The 13,307-nt window shown below is 39.4% G+C and overlaps 1 protein-coding gene across 1 annotated transcript in view; it reads right to left on the bottom strand.

Annotated features, from left to right (window-relative positions):
- IFT81 (intraflagellar transport 81) overlaps positions 1 to 11,013 on the bottom strand; it is a 43,190-nt gene extending 32,177 nt beyond the window's left edge. The window contains exons 1-7 of the mRNA XM_074159521.1: positions 10,870 to 11,013; positions 9,962 to 10,065; positions 9,137 to 9,317; positions 6,088 to 6,177; positions 4,974 to 5,039; positions 4,545 to 4,655; positions 3,174 to 3,258 (exon numbers count right to left, since the gene is read on the bottom strand). Of these exons, the coding sequence (XP_074015622.1) occupies positions 3,174 to 3,258; positions 4,545 to 4,655; positions 4,974 to 5,039; positions 6,088 to 6,177; positions 9,137 to 9,317; positions 9,962 to 10,065; positions 10,870 to 11,013 (781 nt within the window). The remainder of the gene's footprint in view (positions 1 to 3,173; positions 3,259 to 4,544; positions 4,656 to 4,973; positions 5,040 to 6,087; positions 6,178 to 9,136; positions 9,318 to 9,961; positions 10,066 to 10,869) is intronic.
- Positions 11,014 to 13,307: the final 2,294 nt, after the last annotated feature.

Here is a 13,307-nt window from a genome sequence, read left to right as displayed (position 1 = left end):
AGTCATCTGTACAAAGCAATTCCTCTTTGACCGTTACCTTTGAAGTTATCAGTGCTCTAAATCTGTTACTACATATTAACTTAATGAAGCATATAAATTACACATTTCACTGTTTATCAACAACAATCATCTTAACACATTCCTTTAATCAATATTTTCAAGCTAGTCATCCACTTCTTCGTATTTCTGCCAATAAAGTGAACAATAATGTTCTGTAAAATGGACAGAGATCAAGAATTTCAGTAATTCAGTTCACTTCTTGGCATTAACGATTTGTGTTTGTGCCAGCAGAGATGTTCAAAGCAAAAAGATGGCAATCTTGCTGAGAAAGCATGAGCTGGGTTATTCAAACTAGTGGTCACTGTTAATAGAAATACTATTCATACCCAGAACAGCAATAACACAAAAACACCCAGAAACTGCCAATTCATGTTACTTAGCGCTATCAGCAGCAACTGCCTCTCTGTAGTCAAACAACACCCTGAGCAGTACTGAGGTTAATAAACAGGGAAGGAGTGTGCTGTGTAAACCAGTACGACCAATTTTAGTCTACAAAACATCCGATAACAATCAACTGTTTTTCATTATATAATACAAAGTCTTCTAAATATTGTATTTCTAAGAGTTAAAAACCTACTAACCATAAGCTGTATTTTCCTGGCACAGCTAAAGCACAGTGATGCTAATTGCATGTTAATGATACTCATGAATATGTGCTAGTTGCATTCCTTAAAGAGTTCCTTTACATTTCTTTAAAGTACTTAATCCTAAATTAATTATAAGATGAAGTAATCGAAGCAGCATGCATCTGTAAGACAAACAAAAAAGCTTCTACTCATTAACCACAACTTTTATCATTTTATCTCACTTTGGAAGTAAAAACACCTGAAGTATTAAAAATGGAAGAAAATTATGAAAATCCAGTGAAAATCCACACCTACCAATCAGCTGCTGAATTGTCAGCATACAAACTATACTGATACGAGTAGGCAGCTGAGGCACCAAACAGCAGCCAAAAGGAATTTTTAAAATAAAATAAATTGTGCTAACTGTAGACCAACAAAGCTTTTAAAATAAATTGAATCCTATTCAGTGCATTGTGGTCACCTCATTTCAATTATTTAAAAAACACAGTTGGCATTCTGTAATTGCTACTACAGGCACTGTCTTTAACTACTACGGGGAAAAGCAATTACAAAGTTAAGTCCTGAAGTCTTTGTTTGGGCAAAATTTCAACACAAGTTTTCTTAAGTAATGACTCCAAGTTTTTCTTCAGAACATCTAAACACTTTTTCTTTCCTGCAAGCAGGACTCAAGATAAGGAAATTAAATATGTTGACTTTATCTTTATTTTCATCTCAATGATTAAATGACATATTTACTGGCTTTTTATTATGTTACGTTTGCTTCTGTGAACTGAGCCCATCAAGTTTCCATTGGCCTTTAAAAAGGAACTGAAATAGAAATGTTGACACAGCTTTGCTGTATAAACTCCCTGATAGCTACTGCAAAAATGGAACAGTTATAAAATCCACTGCAGGTCCCTTTGAGTAAAGAAGATAGTTCAGATAGTCTTTAGTTCCATTTGTGCTTCAGTGGCTGATGAGCGTCATAAAAAAAAATTAAAGTAAAATTACAAAGCAATAACAACACACAGCGTGGTGGTGACTGAAAAAAATTCTCTAACTCAAAACAGCTGGCAAAGCAGTTCTGTGATGCAACTGGAATATTAGATGTACTTGAAAGAGTAGGACAATGACTGACTTTACTAAGTTTAAATTGATAAATAGTCAGATTCTATCATTTTACAAGTAATTTATACATATAACAAAAATCATTCTACAGCTTTTTTTTTACCATAGCAACTTAGAATGCAACTGGATAAGCCCTGTGAAAAGGACCATTCTGAGCCTTATACCTTCACACTGCTTTACCTACAGTAAAGTTTTGCCCTATAAATCAACCCCGATACCTGTATGAACAGCACATAGAAACTCCACCAGTCCTGTGACGTGTTATTAATAATGCAGTGCAGTAGACAAACTGAAAGGGGTTAAGCGATTTGCCAAAGATCACATACATTTGAAACACCGAGCCCTAAATCAACTCCCAGTTTCGTTGTCAAACCACCAGGCTAATCCTTTTTACGTTTTCTTCGAAGTGATTAAATCATCAGAAACCTAGAGGTTGAAAAATTGTAGCCTTTGGAGACAGTGACGCATTTACCTAGTAACTACAATTCCTTGCCACCTGCTATTTTTATAAATTATCATAGGCTACTAACTTACTCCACAAGTAGTATAATTTATTTTGCTGGGATTATTTGCAGACTGAGATATCACTGAAAACAAGAAGCAATTTTGCTATTATTAATGTCATACTGCAACATACAACTCAATCAGCTACAGTCGTAACATGAGAAAAAAGTATCTTCATATGTAAACAAATATATTAATATATAGGCTTTAATATATAGATATATCTAGTAGATATTATATATACTCATAAGCATAGTAATATATGAGTGTGTGTATAAATATACAATCCATGATCTATAAAAAAAGCTTAATTAGGAAGTAGCTTTATTTTTGGTACCATACAAAACTACAACACAAAATTGCACTACAGTAAGAAACAGGCCTTAAAGCTTTTCAAATACTTTATAGAAGATAACTAGAAAAACAAGTCTACACTGAATAAAACATAGCACTCAATGTACTTGTACATTCAATGAGAACATTTTTAAGCAGCAGTATTTCACCAATGCCCAATTACAAACACAAAAGACATAAACCCTTACTAAAGCAGAAGTTTGTCTTTTCTAAGAGGTTTCTGCTTTTTCCAACCCTTTGTAGTTCCAACTGTTTATTTCTTGCAGAGTATTATGGTGAGTATTCAGTATTTAACTGTTCTAAGATTTTTAAAAAGTGGACCTCAAAGATATGACTGATACCACTTTCCATTGTGATTGTCTCTCTGTTTTTTTGTGGTAAGGTATATTCAAGCTTAGGATCTCCAGCACGTGCCTTTAGAACACAAGTTCTTTCTTTCTTTAGATTCTCTGAAGTTCTTATATGCTTTTTGGCAGTACCATATTACTGACAGCCATCCAGTTTTGATTTCATTTCTAACAGAGAAGTGTAAACCCCCAGCCTTTATAGAGTACTACTTACTTTCAGGTTTTGAATCCACTACTGCATGATGCATCTCTTTCAGCTGGAGCTGTGCTCTTTGCAGTCTCTGCTCTGTGTGGAATAACTTTTGAGAGAGAATCGGACACAAATAAGCACATCCAAACAGCTAAAACAAGAGAGTATCAAAAAGAATCCCAAATATAAAAAATGTCAGCTATAAGCATCTGGTGATTATCTGTTTCACAAGGGAACGTGCCAAAACAGATTTTCAACAATTGGCCTGGGTTTACTTGATATTCTCTAGTTTTAATTAAGGAAAGTATTCTTTTACTTGATATTCTCTAGTGTTAATTAAGGAAAGTATTCTTGTACTCCCAAGCGATATTTTCTCTATGGCAGAAATTCATTAAACAATTTTCAACCAAAAAAATATGAGTGGCTTGAACACTAAAACAGCAAGAAAACGACAGCAGCAATCAGGATTGCAGCAGATAACTCTCCTTATACTGCAGTTCTTCAATGCAGCTGAGTTGTCGCAGCAATCCAGTGTCCAACTTGAGAGCACACTGGAAAGCCTGTTGCCAAACAACACCCACTTGCTTAGCGCTTTTCTGACTGAGGGATGTGTAGTAAGAACTGGAATTATCTGGACATCACATTCATTTTACTTGTGATCTCACTCAGGTTCAAGCAAAGATCCAACTGCTCAAAAAGCCTACTGATTCACACTGATTCCACATCCAGATATAGACTGCAGTACCAGAAATCCGGGGAGGGTTCCTCTTTTAATGCAGTGTTGAAGTTCGTGTTACAGAATTTACTGAGATGATATAACCATACGGCACCGGGTTTTATTAAAGGATCTTGTTTTGATAACATAGCTCAGGAATAAAACCCACACTTATACTCAGATGTCAACTGCTTCCAGTGCTTCCCAGGACATCAACTTTGTCCAACATGGGAACCAAAATCCCAAGGTTGCTCCTGGATACATATTCCTCCCACCCAGTGAAAAGCTGAGGTACTTGCTGTGTTACTCAGCCCTTGAAATCTTAGTGCAGATGCACAGAGATACAAATCAAACTAAGGAAATATTTGCTCACTACCATAAATACAAAGAATTCTCTTTGAGCGCTACAACAGTAAGTCATGGAACGTTCCCTGGGACTGCTAAAGGATGATGTCAGTGGCAGCTGAGGCAACCAAGTACCTTGAATGAGGTGTTCAAAACTTGCAGGGTCAAGCCTCTTCCCTTGAAATGTATAGATATTTATATTTTAAATGGGATTTAATTTTCTGATGTTGGGAGAAACTCTGTACTGTTGTTCTGATGTACTTTTTTTAAATGCACGATTCCCAAACAAATGTCAACATCCATTTATTTTAATAGCTATGCTTTTATGTCAGTACCTGATTTTTTTGTTCTTGTTTCTGTTGAGCCAAAGATTCTTCTCTCTCTTTTTCCAAGCGAAGCTGTCTTGCTATTTCAAGCATTCGTTGATGATTTTGTACTGTCTCCACCTACAGCAAGTGGATAAATAGTGCATGTTACTGTCAGATAGTTGAGAAATACATTAAAGAGATCATATGTCTCACAAGCCCACTTAGCACTTCCTTTCCATACATGTTACTACTCAGAAATGACAGTGAAGTACCGGACTCAAGATTCTTAAAAGCTCTGGACTAACGCCTAGGGAGATTCCCTGTAGGTCAATTAGTTACTCGATTCCTTCCTAGACATACAGCATGTTTATCTTAATCCTTGTTTGCATTCCAAAATCAGAGTTGCAAGCCAAGGATTATGACACTGAAATGTAACAGCGTTACTTCTCTTATTACCCTCTTCTTAAGACGCTCTACTCTTTTGACGAGCTGATCTTTCTCCTCTTCCATTGCACTGATGTCCTAAAAACCAGAAAAAATAGATAAAGAAATGTTAATTTATTTACAATATAATATGCATTGGATTAAATTCTGATCAAATTAATATGAAAAATCAGAATTTTTCTCTGAATACAGTGAAGCAGTTATAATTTTATTGATCTACATCTACCCAGAATTCCAATCTCTCTCTTCTCTCTTTCTTCCCCCACAGTTCCCACTCTCTTTATGCTAACATTCCTTCATCTGCATCCTTGAGTATTAGTGTGTACATTTAAAATAAAAGCAGGTGGATTTCTCTAAAATAAAAACAAACAAACAGAAACAACCAAGAAAAAATCAGCTTGAATTCAATACCTGATGCAGTCAAACATATGTTCTTAATGCAACTTCCTGGCAGACAATTTTGCATGAAGTTGCATATAAGTGATGTTTGCTGCCAATGTTTTCTATTAGAATTATGTTTAAAAAACCCACTTTCTAGTGCTAAACACGCTTCTCATTATTATTCTCCTTTAATCCTATCTTTAAACAGCAAAGATAGATAGCTATGAGAGAAATGCAAATAAATTCTCCAAATTTAGACCTTACCTCAACATTTGTTTAACTTGTCTATATGTCTTACTGGAAAGCTGTACACGGGCTTAAATATTTTGCTGAAACAGGGCAAATATCTTTACTTAACACCTTTGCCACCCAGGAGCATAATTTTTGTTGACTTAAGATCTTAATTCATTCAACACCCTCTGAAATGATTACCCTATATCAGTAAAGCAAAAGGCTTTGTTATCACTTTGCATTCACAGGAAAAGGAGTTCTGTGAAAATCCTGCTGAACAGAGTCTTGGCAGCCTTGTTCCCAATCTGCCTCAGAAAGCTCAGTTCTAAGCATGAGTGAGGACTTTCTAATTCATTTGCCAACAGAGAACGGTTTTAAAAAGGCAGCTGCGCTGTCTATCACCTCTGACCTCTACAACTTACACGCTGCAATGAGTCCACAAAACCAACAAAAATACAACTGACATTCAAAAAAAATCTAAATAAAACTTGTGCAATTTTGTCGGGTTTTTTACCCTTCTTATTTCTGCAGTAGATAAGCCAGATGTTTTGAGCTGCTCGCACTCCTTATGTAGGTTTTTAAATGCTTCCATCAATTCTTCATACTATAAAAAGAAATCAAAATCATGCAGAATGAGCTCTGTGTCTAAGGATTTTCAATCGACATGTTGCTTTACTACTAAGACAGTAAATATAGAAATAGAAATATGGCAAGAACAAGAATTAAAGGCATTTTTTTAATCACAAAATCTTGTCAACTTAAAAAGCAAAAATAAAAAATCACAGTGAATTATTTTCCATTTGACGGTACACTCAGGAGTTTTGCAATTTCTCAGTATTTTTCACCTCTTCCCTTGTAATACATACTGTATTTTCCAAACAGGAAGATGAAATGTTATCTGAAAGGGACAATGCTGTATTAACAAATTGTTCTTTCTTACTATAAATCTGTAGATACCACATACATAAATTTATCAGCCCATAAGGGAAGAGCTTGATCTAACAACATGCTTGATCGAAGTAATGGGGCTTGAATTTATAGAGCACTGAGCTTCAATCCAGCAAAGCAGTCCAAGAGCACACCTGACTTAACATGTGAGAAATAGTTTTGAAACATTGCATAATCGTGCCCTCAGTATAATGTAGAGATTGATATATGTAGTTTGGTAGTTAGAAAGAAGTAGACAGTGTGCTACTTCCACACCAGTACGTTGCCCACCAGTAATCTTAAACTGAGAGGCAGTGTGAAAGTCTGTGTGGGCAGAGAATAACAGGGGACAGAAAGATTTTAGAAATATGGATAGGAAATAAATTTAGATTCAACTTGGAGAAATGCAAGCTGAGATACAAGGAAAGATAATCTCCACAGAAACAGCCATTCAATAAGATGGAAAAAAAAATCTAAAAAGAGAGTATCAAGTAATTTTTTACTTCCTGGAAAGAGCAATTGATGTGAATGTTGAACACAAAATGGCAACAGCAAAACCCAGTTCAAAGAACGGCATCATACCCCTGAGCAGTGAAGAAGCAATTCTATTCTATAAAACCCTGGGGAACCAACATCTGGAATGCTCTGTTCATTTCTGGTTTTTTCAATATCAGACACACACTGACAAGCTGGAATGAATTCAAACAAATAGCAATAAAATGGCTACCGAGAAGAAGATAAAGTAATAGAGGAAAAGCTTGATTAAATGGCAAACAGAGGTATGATAAGGTATGCACACGCAGGACAATGCAGAATGAGTTACCAAGAAAGCAGGAGTAAAACCGCAACTGGCCTGCATTATATCACTTACGCACTGTAGAAGTTAAGTACCTTAACAAATAATGAACTAGCAGGTACTCTCTGAGCAACTGTATTCACAATTGCTGATGTTCAACAGCTCTCCTTTGTGTGGATTCTCTACATCTTTCAGAAGGGGAGTTTAGTAAGTCTTTTCCTTATTGGGACACAAAATTTCAAGACTAATGGTAAGATTCAAACAAGGGCATAACACAGTTTGCCAGATCATAACGAAGGGAAGGTTTCTTACTTTCACTGATTAAAAGCTGCAGCTACTCCATATGCACTCAAAATAAGTGACACACTCAAATGACCAATGAACAGCCAGGTTCCTGTGGGGGAAAGAAAGACTCCTGGCATCTGGGGGCAACTCACTGAAAACTGGACAACTAGATTTATGCCTTAAGTTGCTTGTGTTTTAAATGATATATTGCAACCAATCTGATGTCCAAATCACAAGACAGTTGAGAAGGTGGCAAGTACTCTGAGTACCTTTTTAAAATAATTTACAAAAGTACATTTGAGCTTGATTCTATACACCATAAAACCTGACCATGGTCTAAGATTTCCATACTCTCATGTTTGAAATGTTTCTCTTAAAATACATTATTGCAAGCCTGTCTATCTAAATACTTTAGGCTAAATTCTTTAATTCATTAGTATCTAAATATTTGCATGGTACTGTTAAATTAAATTAAGGCACTATGTTACCCCAGCTTCTGTCATGAATTAATCAGCAAGGTATTTAATAAGTTTAATAAGACCGTTACACTATTGTAATCCCAAAAAGGAATACATCTTACGTAATGGAAATAATGGAGCTGGATATTTATACATATTAAGACTGTGACATACTGAAAAAACATACAATCTACATTCCTTTCTCTCTTTCCTACTTCTGCTTAGTTATTCCAAGTTATAAATCCAATATTGTCAGTGGCAACAAAAAAACAAAAGGCTTAGTCAAGCTTCAGTCAGACTATACAGCTTTGCTGGTGCACAGTTAATAAATGAGTTACCTGTTACAAACGTTCAAAACCACTGTGATTTTGCAAGTCACTATGAATAACAAAAGGCACAGAAAACTGGATAAAAATTAGGTAAATATGTACCGCAGATAATACGGGTCTAAAAACGTAACTTTGGTTCACTTTTAAGCTCTACATTTCAAACCCACCTACTCTGACTATCTAAAATCAACATTTAATGCTCACAAAAGAAGTGGGAACATAATGAGTAGGAATGTCAGCCCAGGAAAAAGAAATTTTTTAACTTATTCACAAAAAAATAAATGGTTGAAGCAGAAGTGGGATAAAGCTAATATAAATATTAGGAGCTAAATATTATACTGACAATTAGGAGACATTGGCTTTTGGTCATAACATTTTCTGGACTAGTTTGAAGTGGTAATTTACAAAGTTAAAAATATCCATGTCGTAGTTCAGAGGAAAAAAAAAAAAGTGTTTAAAAATTAAGAAATAAAAATCGGTCATGGCCAACGTGGCTCTGAACATTACTTAGTACCCAGTACTTAATGGGCTTAAAACCTTTTAATTCAATGCTACCTATTAATATACAGTTTCAGGGTTACTGGAAGAAAGGTGGTCAATACATATATTTCTAATTACAAATCTTCGCTCACCTGTGATTCCAACATGCTCTTAACATAACTCGCTTGAACACGTATCTCAACAGTAACTCCCAGATTCATTTATCCCTCCTCCTATTGGCACTTTAATTAATTAACATAAAAGGTTGGCATTCATGAAAAATGGTACCTGTTTGTTGATGTCAGCCACAGTATCATCCTGTAGAAACTCCGCCGGCACTTCCAATTTTACTAAGAAACGTGCCAGGTAAGCTCTTTTCTTGAGTTCATTGGTCCTCTGAAGAAGCCAATGTAAGACAGGATGAATTACAGGCTTGCTTCCAGTAACTAACCCCTGGCGAAATGCACTCCTGTACCAAAACAACAAAAAGAAAATATCAGTAAATCTCAAACTAAAGAACACTGGTTTGACACAAACAATTTGTAATATTTTGGCATTTCCTCTCCACTTGCCTAATGATTTTCTTAATGCTGTTAAAAGAGAAAATACTCGTGATGCCAGTTTGCTATTTATGATCCTGATTCTGCAACCTTGAGACAGATAAAAACCCCCATAACACATCAAAAGGCTAAAGCCAGCAACAGCGACTCTTCCTTTTCAGCGATATTCTTCGGGAATAAAAGCAACGTGGCAAGAGTGGGTTTTCTGGGTTATAACCCGGCGCAGGAGGGTGCAATCCTACCTCGGGCGGATGGTCTGAAGGGCTGGGGAAGGGACTGACCCTGCCAGTCATGCGGCACCCTCTCCTGGCTGACTCCGCAATAGCAGCTGCGGCAGCAGGGCCCGAGGGGCAGCCTAGACCTGCAGGAGACTTCTGCTGGCATCCCCTGTACCATATTCTATAGGGACAAGCGAGGAGCTGTCTTCAAGGCTTTACACACACCCACTGGGACAGCCGAGGTCAAAAATACACACAAGTACTGAATTAAAGGTCGTTACCATATAGGCTGTAAAAGATGTTTTACCGGGATTCGTAGACAAAAAGATACTTACAAGTCTGATATACTTCCTGGGGGTTTGTATTTAAGGATACCAAGAAGACTCAACATTCTTTTAGCTGTTTGTTCCGGCAGCTCCTCTCTAATGTCAACAGCATGCTAAATAATAAAAAAAAAAAAAATTAATTATCCACTGTTTGTCCAAGGCATGTTAATTAACTAGTTAATTAACTAGCAACACTAAAAGAATTGACTTTATCCATTTATCACATTATGTTGATGAAGTTAAATGCTCCACATGGAACATTCTTTTTATCACCAAACTTCAGTGCTCTTCTAATAGATTTTTCTCCAACATGTGTATCCAGGTAAATTTATCCTAGGTATACATTTTCCCTGGTCACAGGACCTCATCTATGCAGACAAACTGATTACTTCCACCAGGGAAGTCGAACATCCAAGCACACCAAGGCACGTGTATCTGCACCCCAGAGGAATGAAGGATCCCTTCTGATCTTGCACGCTTTTGGTAGCCTCAAAGGAGACAGATTCAGATCTATTGCAACAGCTAGGTCATGAGGTTCAGCTCTTGATCAGTTCCTGCCTTGTGTATGAGTGCAAGACACAGCCTGACTTTTGACTTAAGAACACAGCGGTTGTCAGTATGAATCAAATTAAGATCTGTATCCCAAGGAAAAAGTCATCAGTCTCTAGAGGACAGGGATCCAGTATCCCTGGCCCAAGAAACATGCTGGTTTGCCAAAAACACGTAGGTGTATAGATAGAAAGGATTCTTGCCAGGCACATTTATTTCCAGGAAGATTCATACAAGCTATTTTGGTAAACCAAACATGCCACAAGATAATACAGAGCCAGACCTAAATAAAGGCAAATTTCTGCGTCAAGCCCACTTAATATGCTTGCAATTACGCAGGTCTGAGCACCTCTGATTGACTTTCTTACCTTTGGGTCAATCTCCCCCAGAACATCATTGAGCAGCTGCAACAGCTGCATTGACTCCAAGGAGTCAAATGTAATTAAATTGTAGTTCTTCCTGAAGGGCTCCTGATTGAGCTTCTCAACAATGAACTGGATTTGGTCACTCATAATCGTGGCCTGGGAAAACCTCTGCAGAAAAGAACAGAAGAAATGTCGGGAGGCCTCGGCGGGGACAGGGAGCCAGGGGCTGCCGGGAGGGCGGGTGGAGGCACCACCTCAGCGAGGCCCACGGCAGCCCGGAGGCGGGGAGCTGGCACCGGGCTCGGCCCGGCCGCCCCCTCAGGCCCGCGGCCTACGGAGGAAGGTCCGGCCCCTCACAGAGACCGCAGGGGGAGGCAGCCGGACCCTGAGGTGACGGGGCGGCCTCGTCCTTCGCCCCGGCCCTCCCGCGCGCGCGCCTCCCGGTTACCCTGGTAACGCTTGCCCGGGCCAGGACGACGGCGTCACTTCCGACGCTACCGCGCGCTTCTGCCAACGCGCCGGAGCGGCTGGAAACGGGCCCGAGCGAGGGGGCGTCTGCGCATGCGCAGAGCGGCGGCAGGGCTGAGGGAGGCGGGGGAGGGGGGCGGTCTGTGGAGAGCGCGGCCGCCGTGGCGGGACACGGTGGGACGGGGTGGGCTCTCCCGGTGGAGGGCGGGTTCTTGTCCTCTTTTCGCTTCTTTCGCTGCCCTCGCAGCGAACTGCGGCCTGAGGGGAGGCAGCGCGGAGCAGGCCGCACCGGGCGGGCTCCCGGCGGCGTCGCGGCTTGTCCCCGGTAGCCCTTGGCGCCGCATTGCCAGCTCGGTGGGGCTCTGGGAAGCTCAGTCTTTCCCCTTCCCGCCCGAATGGGGCAGGAATTGGAATTTTTATCCCCAGCTCTTGAGCAGAGGGCAGCTGGTGGCGGTGCCAGAGCAGCAGGTCCTGCCCAGTGCCATGGTGTGAGGCCGCGGGCGTAGGCACAGCACCGAGGCTAGACATGAGATGGGTTTAGTGGTAGGGTCAATGCTGCTTTGCTGTGTGGGAAACATGGCTGTGATCACTGGGGGTGATGCTGGGGTGTGCACGCCATGGGCCGAGTCTCTCATATGGCTTCTTTGCGGCGCAAATGCTCTTGATGCAAGGAGCGGCGGAAATAGGTTTGAGATTCACCCTCTAGAGTATATACTTAGCTTTGTGGTTTCTTAAGAGGGAGGCTGTTGTCGCATGTGTAGGAGATGTACAAGCAGATTGATGCAGTTATGCAATTAAGATTTCTGGCGGTCTTTGACAGCATAAAGAGATGTCAAGTGTGGCTGATGGACGTATAAGGTGAATGGTTACTTCATTTCTTTGAAGTGGAAAAATGCATAGAGGATCCTTGTGAAACAGGAACGCCGGTCTTGTGCCCAGCCTTCATTAGGGGGAAATTTATGTGCTTAGGGTTGAACAACAGTTGTCAGCGTGCCTCCAAGTAGCGATAAATATGTAGTGCTGGCTATGCTAAATCTGAAACAAGGACAGGAGCTTCAAAAATACCAAACGGTCAAAAAATACATTAAAGCGAAACTTGTTGATGAAATGTGTATCTTTTGTTCTGCAAGTGTTTTGTTGCAGATCCTTCAAAACCCATGCTTAAACCTTAAATAGGTGGATTTTGGAGCCTCTGCTATTGCAATTAGCTTCTTGGATAGTCTTAGAATCCCATGTGAGTCCACAGATGATGGATTAAAATATGCAGTGAGTCATATTAAATTGGTGCCAATTGAAATGCACAGGTTGTAAATCACTGCAGAATTTGACTCAGTAAATAGCAATCATAAATGTAATACTTTGCAATTCTAAGCACTGCGTCTATCTTAGGTTAGCTCCTTTTTTTTCTTTCTGAGGAGCAGAAAACGCTTCATAAAATACTAATTTACTTGTCTTCGTTAGAATCCTGACAAATGACACTGCAATGCTGTCCTAGCTTTTGACTGGCTAAACTAAGTTACAGAGAGGATGGATGGGTTGCTTGTGACTGCATGAAAGCTGTGGTAGAGCCAAGAACATAATCCAAGTCTCCTGACTCCTGGATTTCAACTTTAAAACCTGATCATGTTTCCTTTGTGCTTTCAGTCTGTATACTGACCTTTAGGAATCATATTTACCTACAAGTTCCCAGAAGACATCTGATACACATCCTCTCTTCAGGCCTCAGTGCAGAGGAGGAGGAGAGAGCAATTGTGCTCACAGTGCTAAACATGGAGAGGGATCTGCACTGGGTACAGTGGGAGGTTGCTGCTCTGAGATTCTTTACGTCAGATTATTTCAGTCCTTACACCTTCCAACAAGCAAGTTCCTCTCTTACGTCTCTGTAACGTTACAGAGGCAACAGATAAAGAAGAGGAAGGATGTCTGAAAACTTTAGAAAGCGCTGAGATAAGAAGAAGAAAAAAGATGGTGAG

Source organism: Numenius arquata, chromosome 16 (assembly GCF_964106895.1).
Source record: "Numenius arquata chromosome 16, bNumArq3.hap1.1, whole genome shotgun sequence".
Classification (NCBI taxonomy): Eukaryota; Metazoa; Chordata; class Aves; order Charadriiformes; family Scolopacidae; genus Numenius; species Numenius arquata.
Note: the sequence above shows the minus strand (reverse complement) of the source record. Positions and strands in the feature narration are given on the sequence as shown.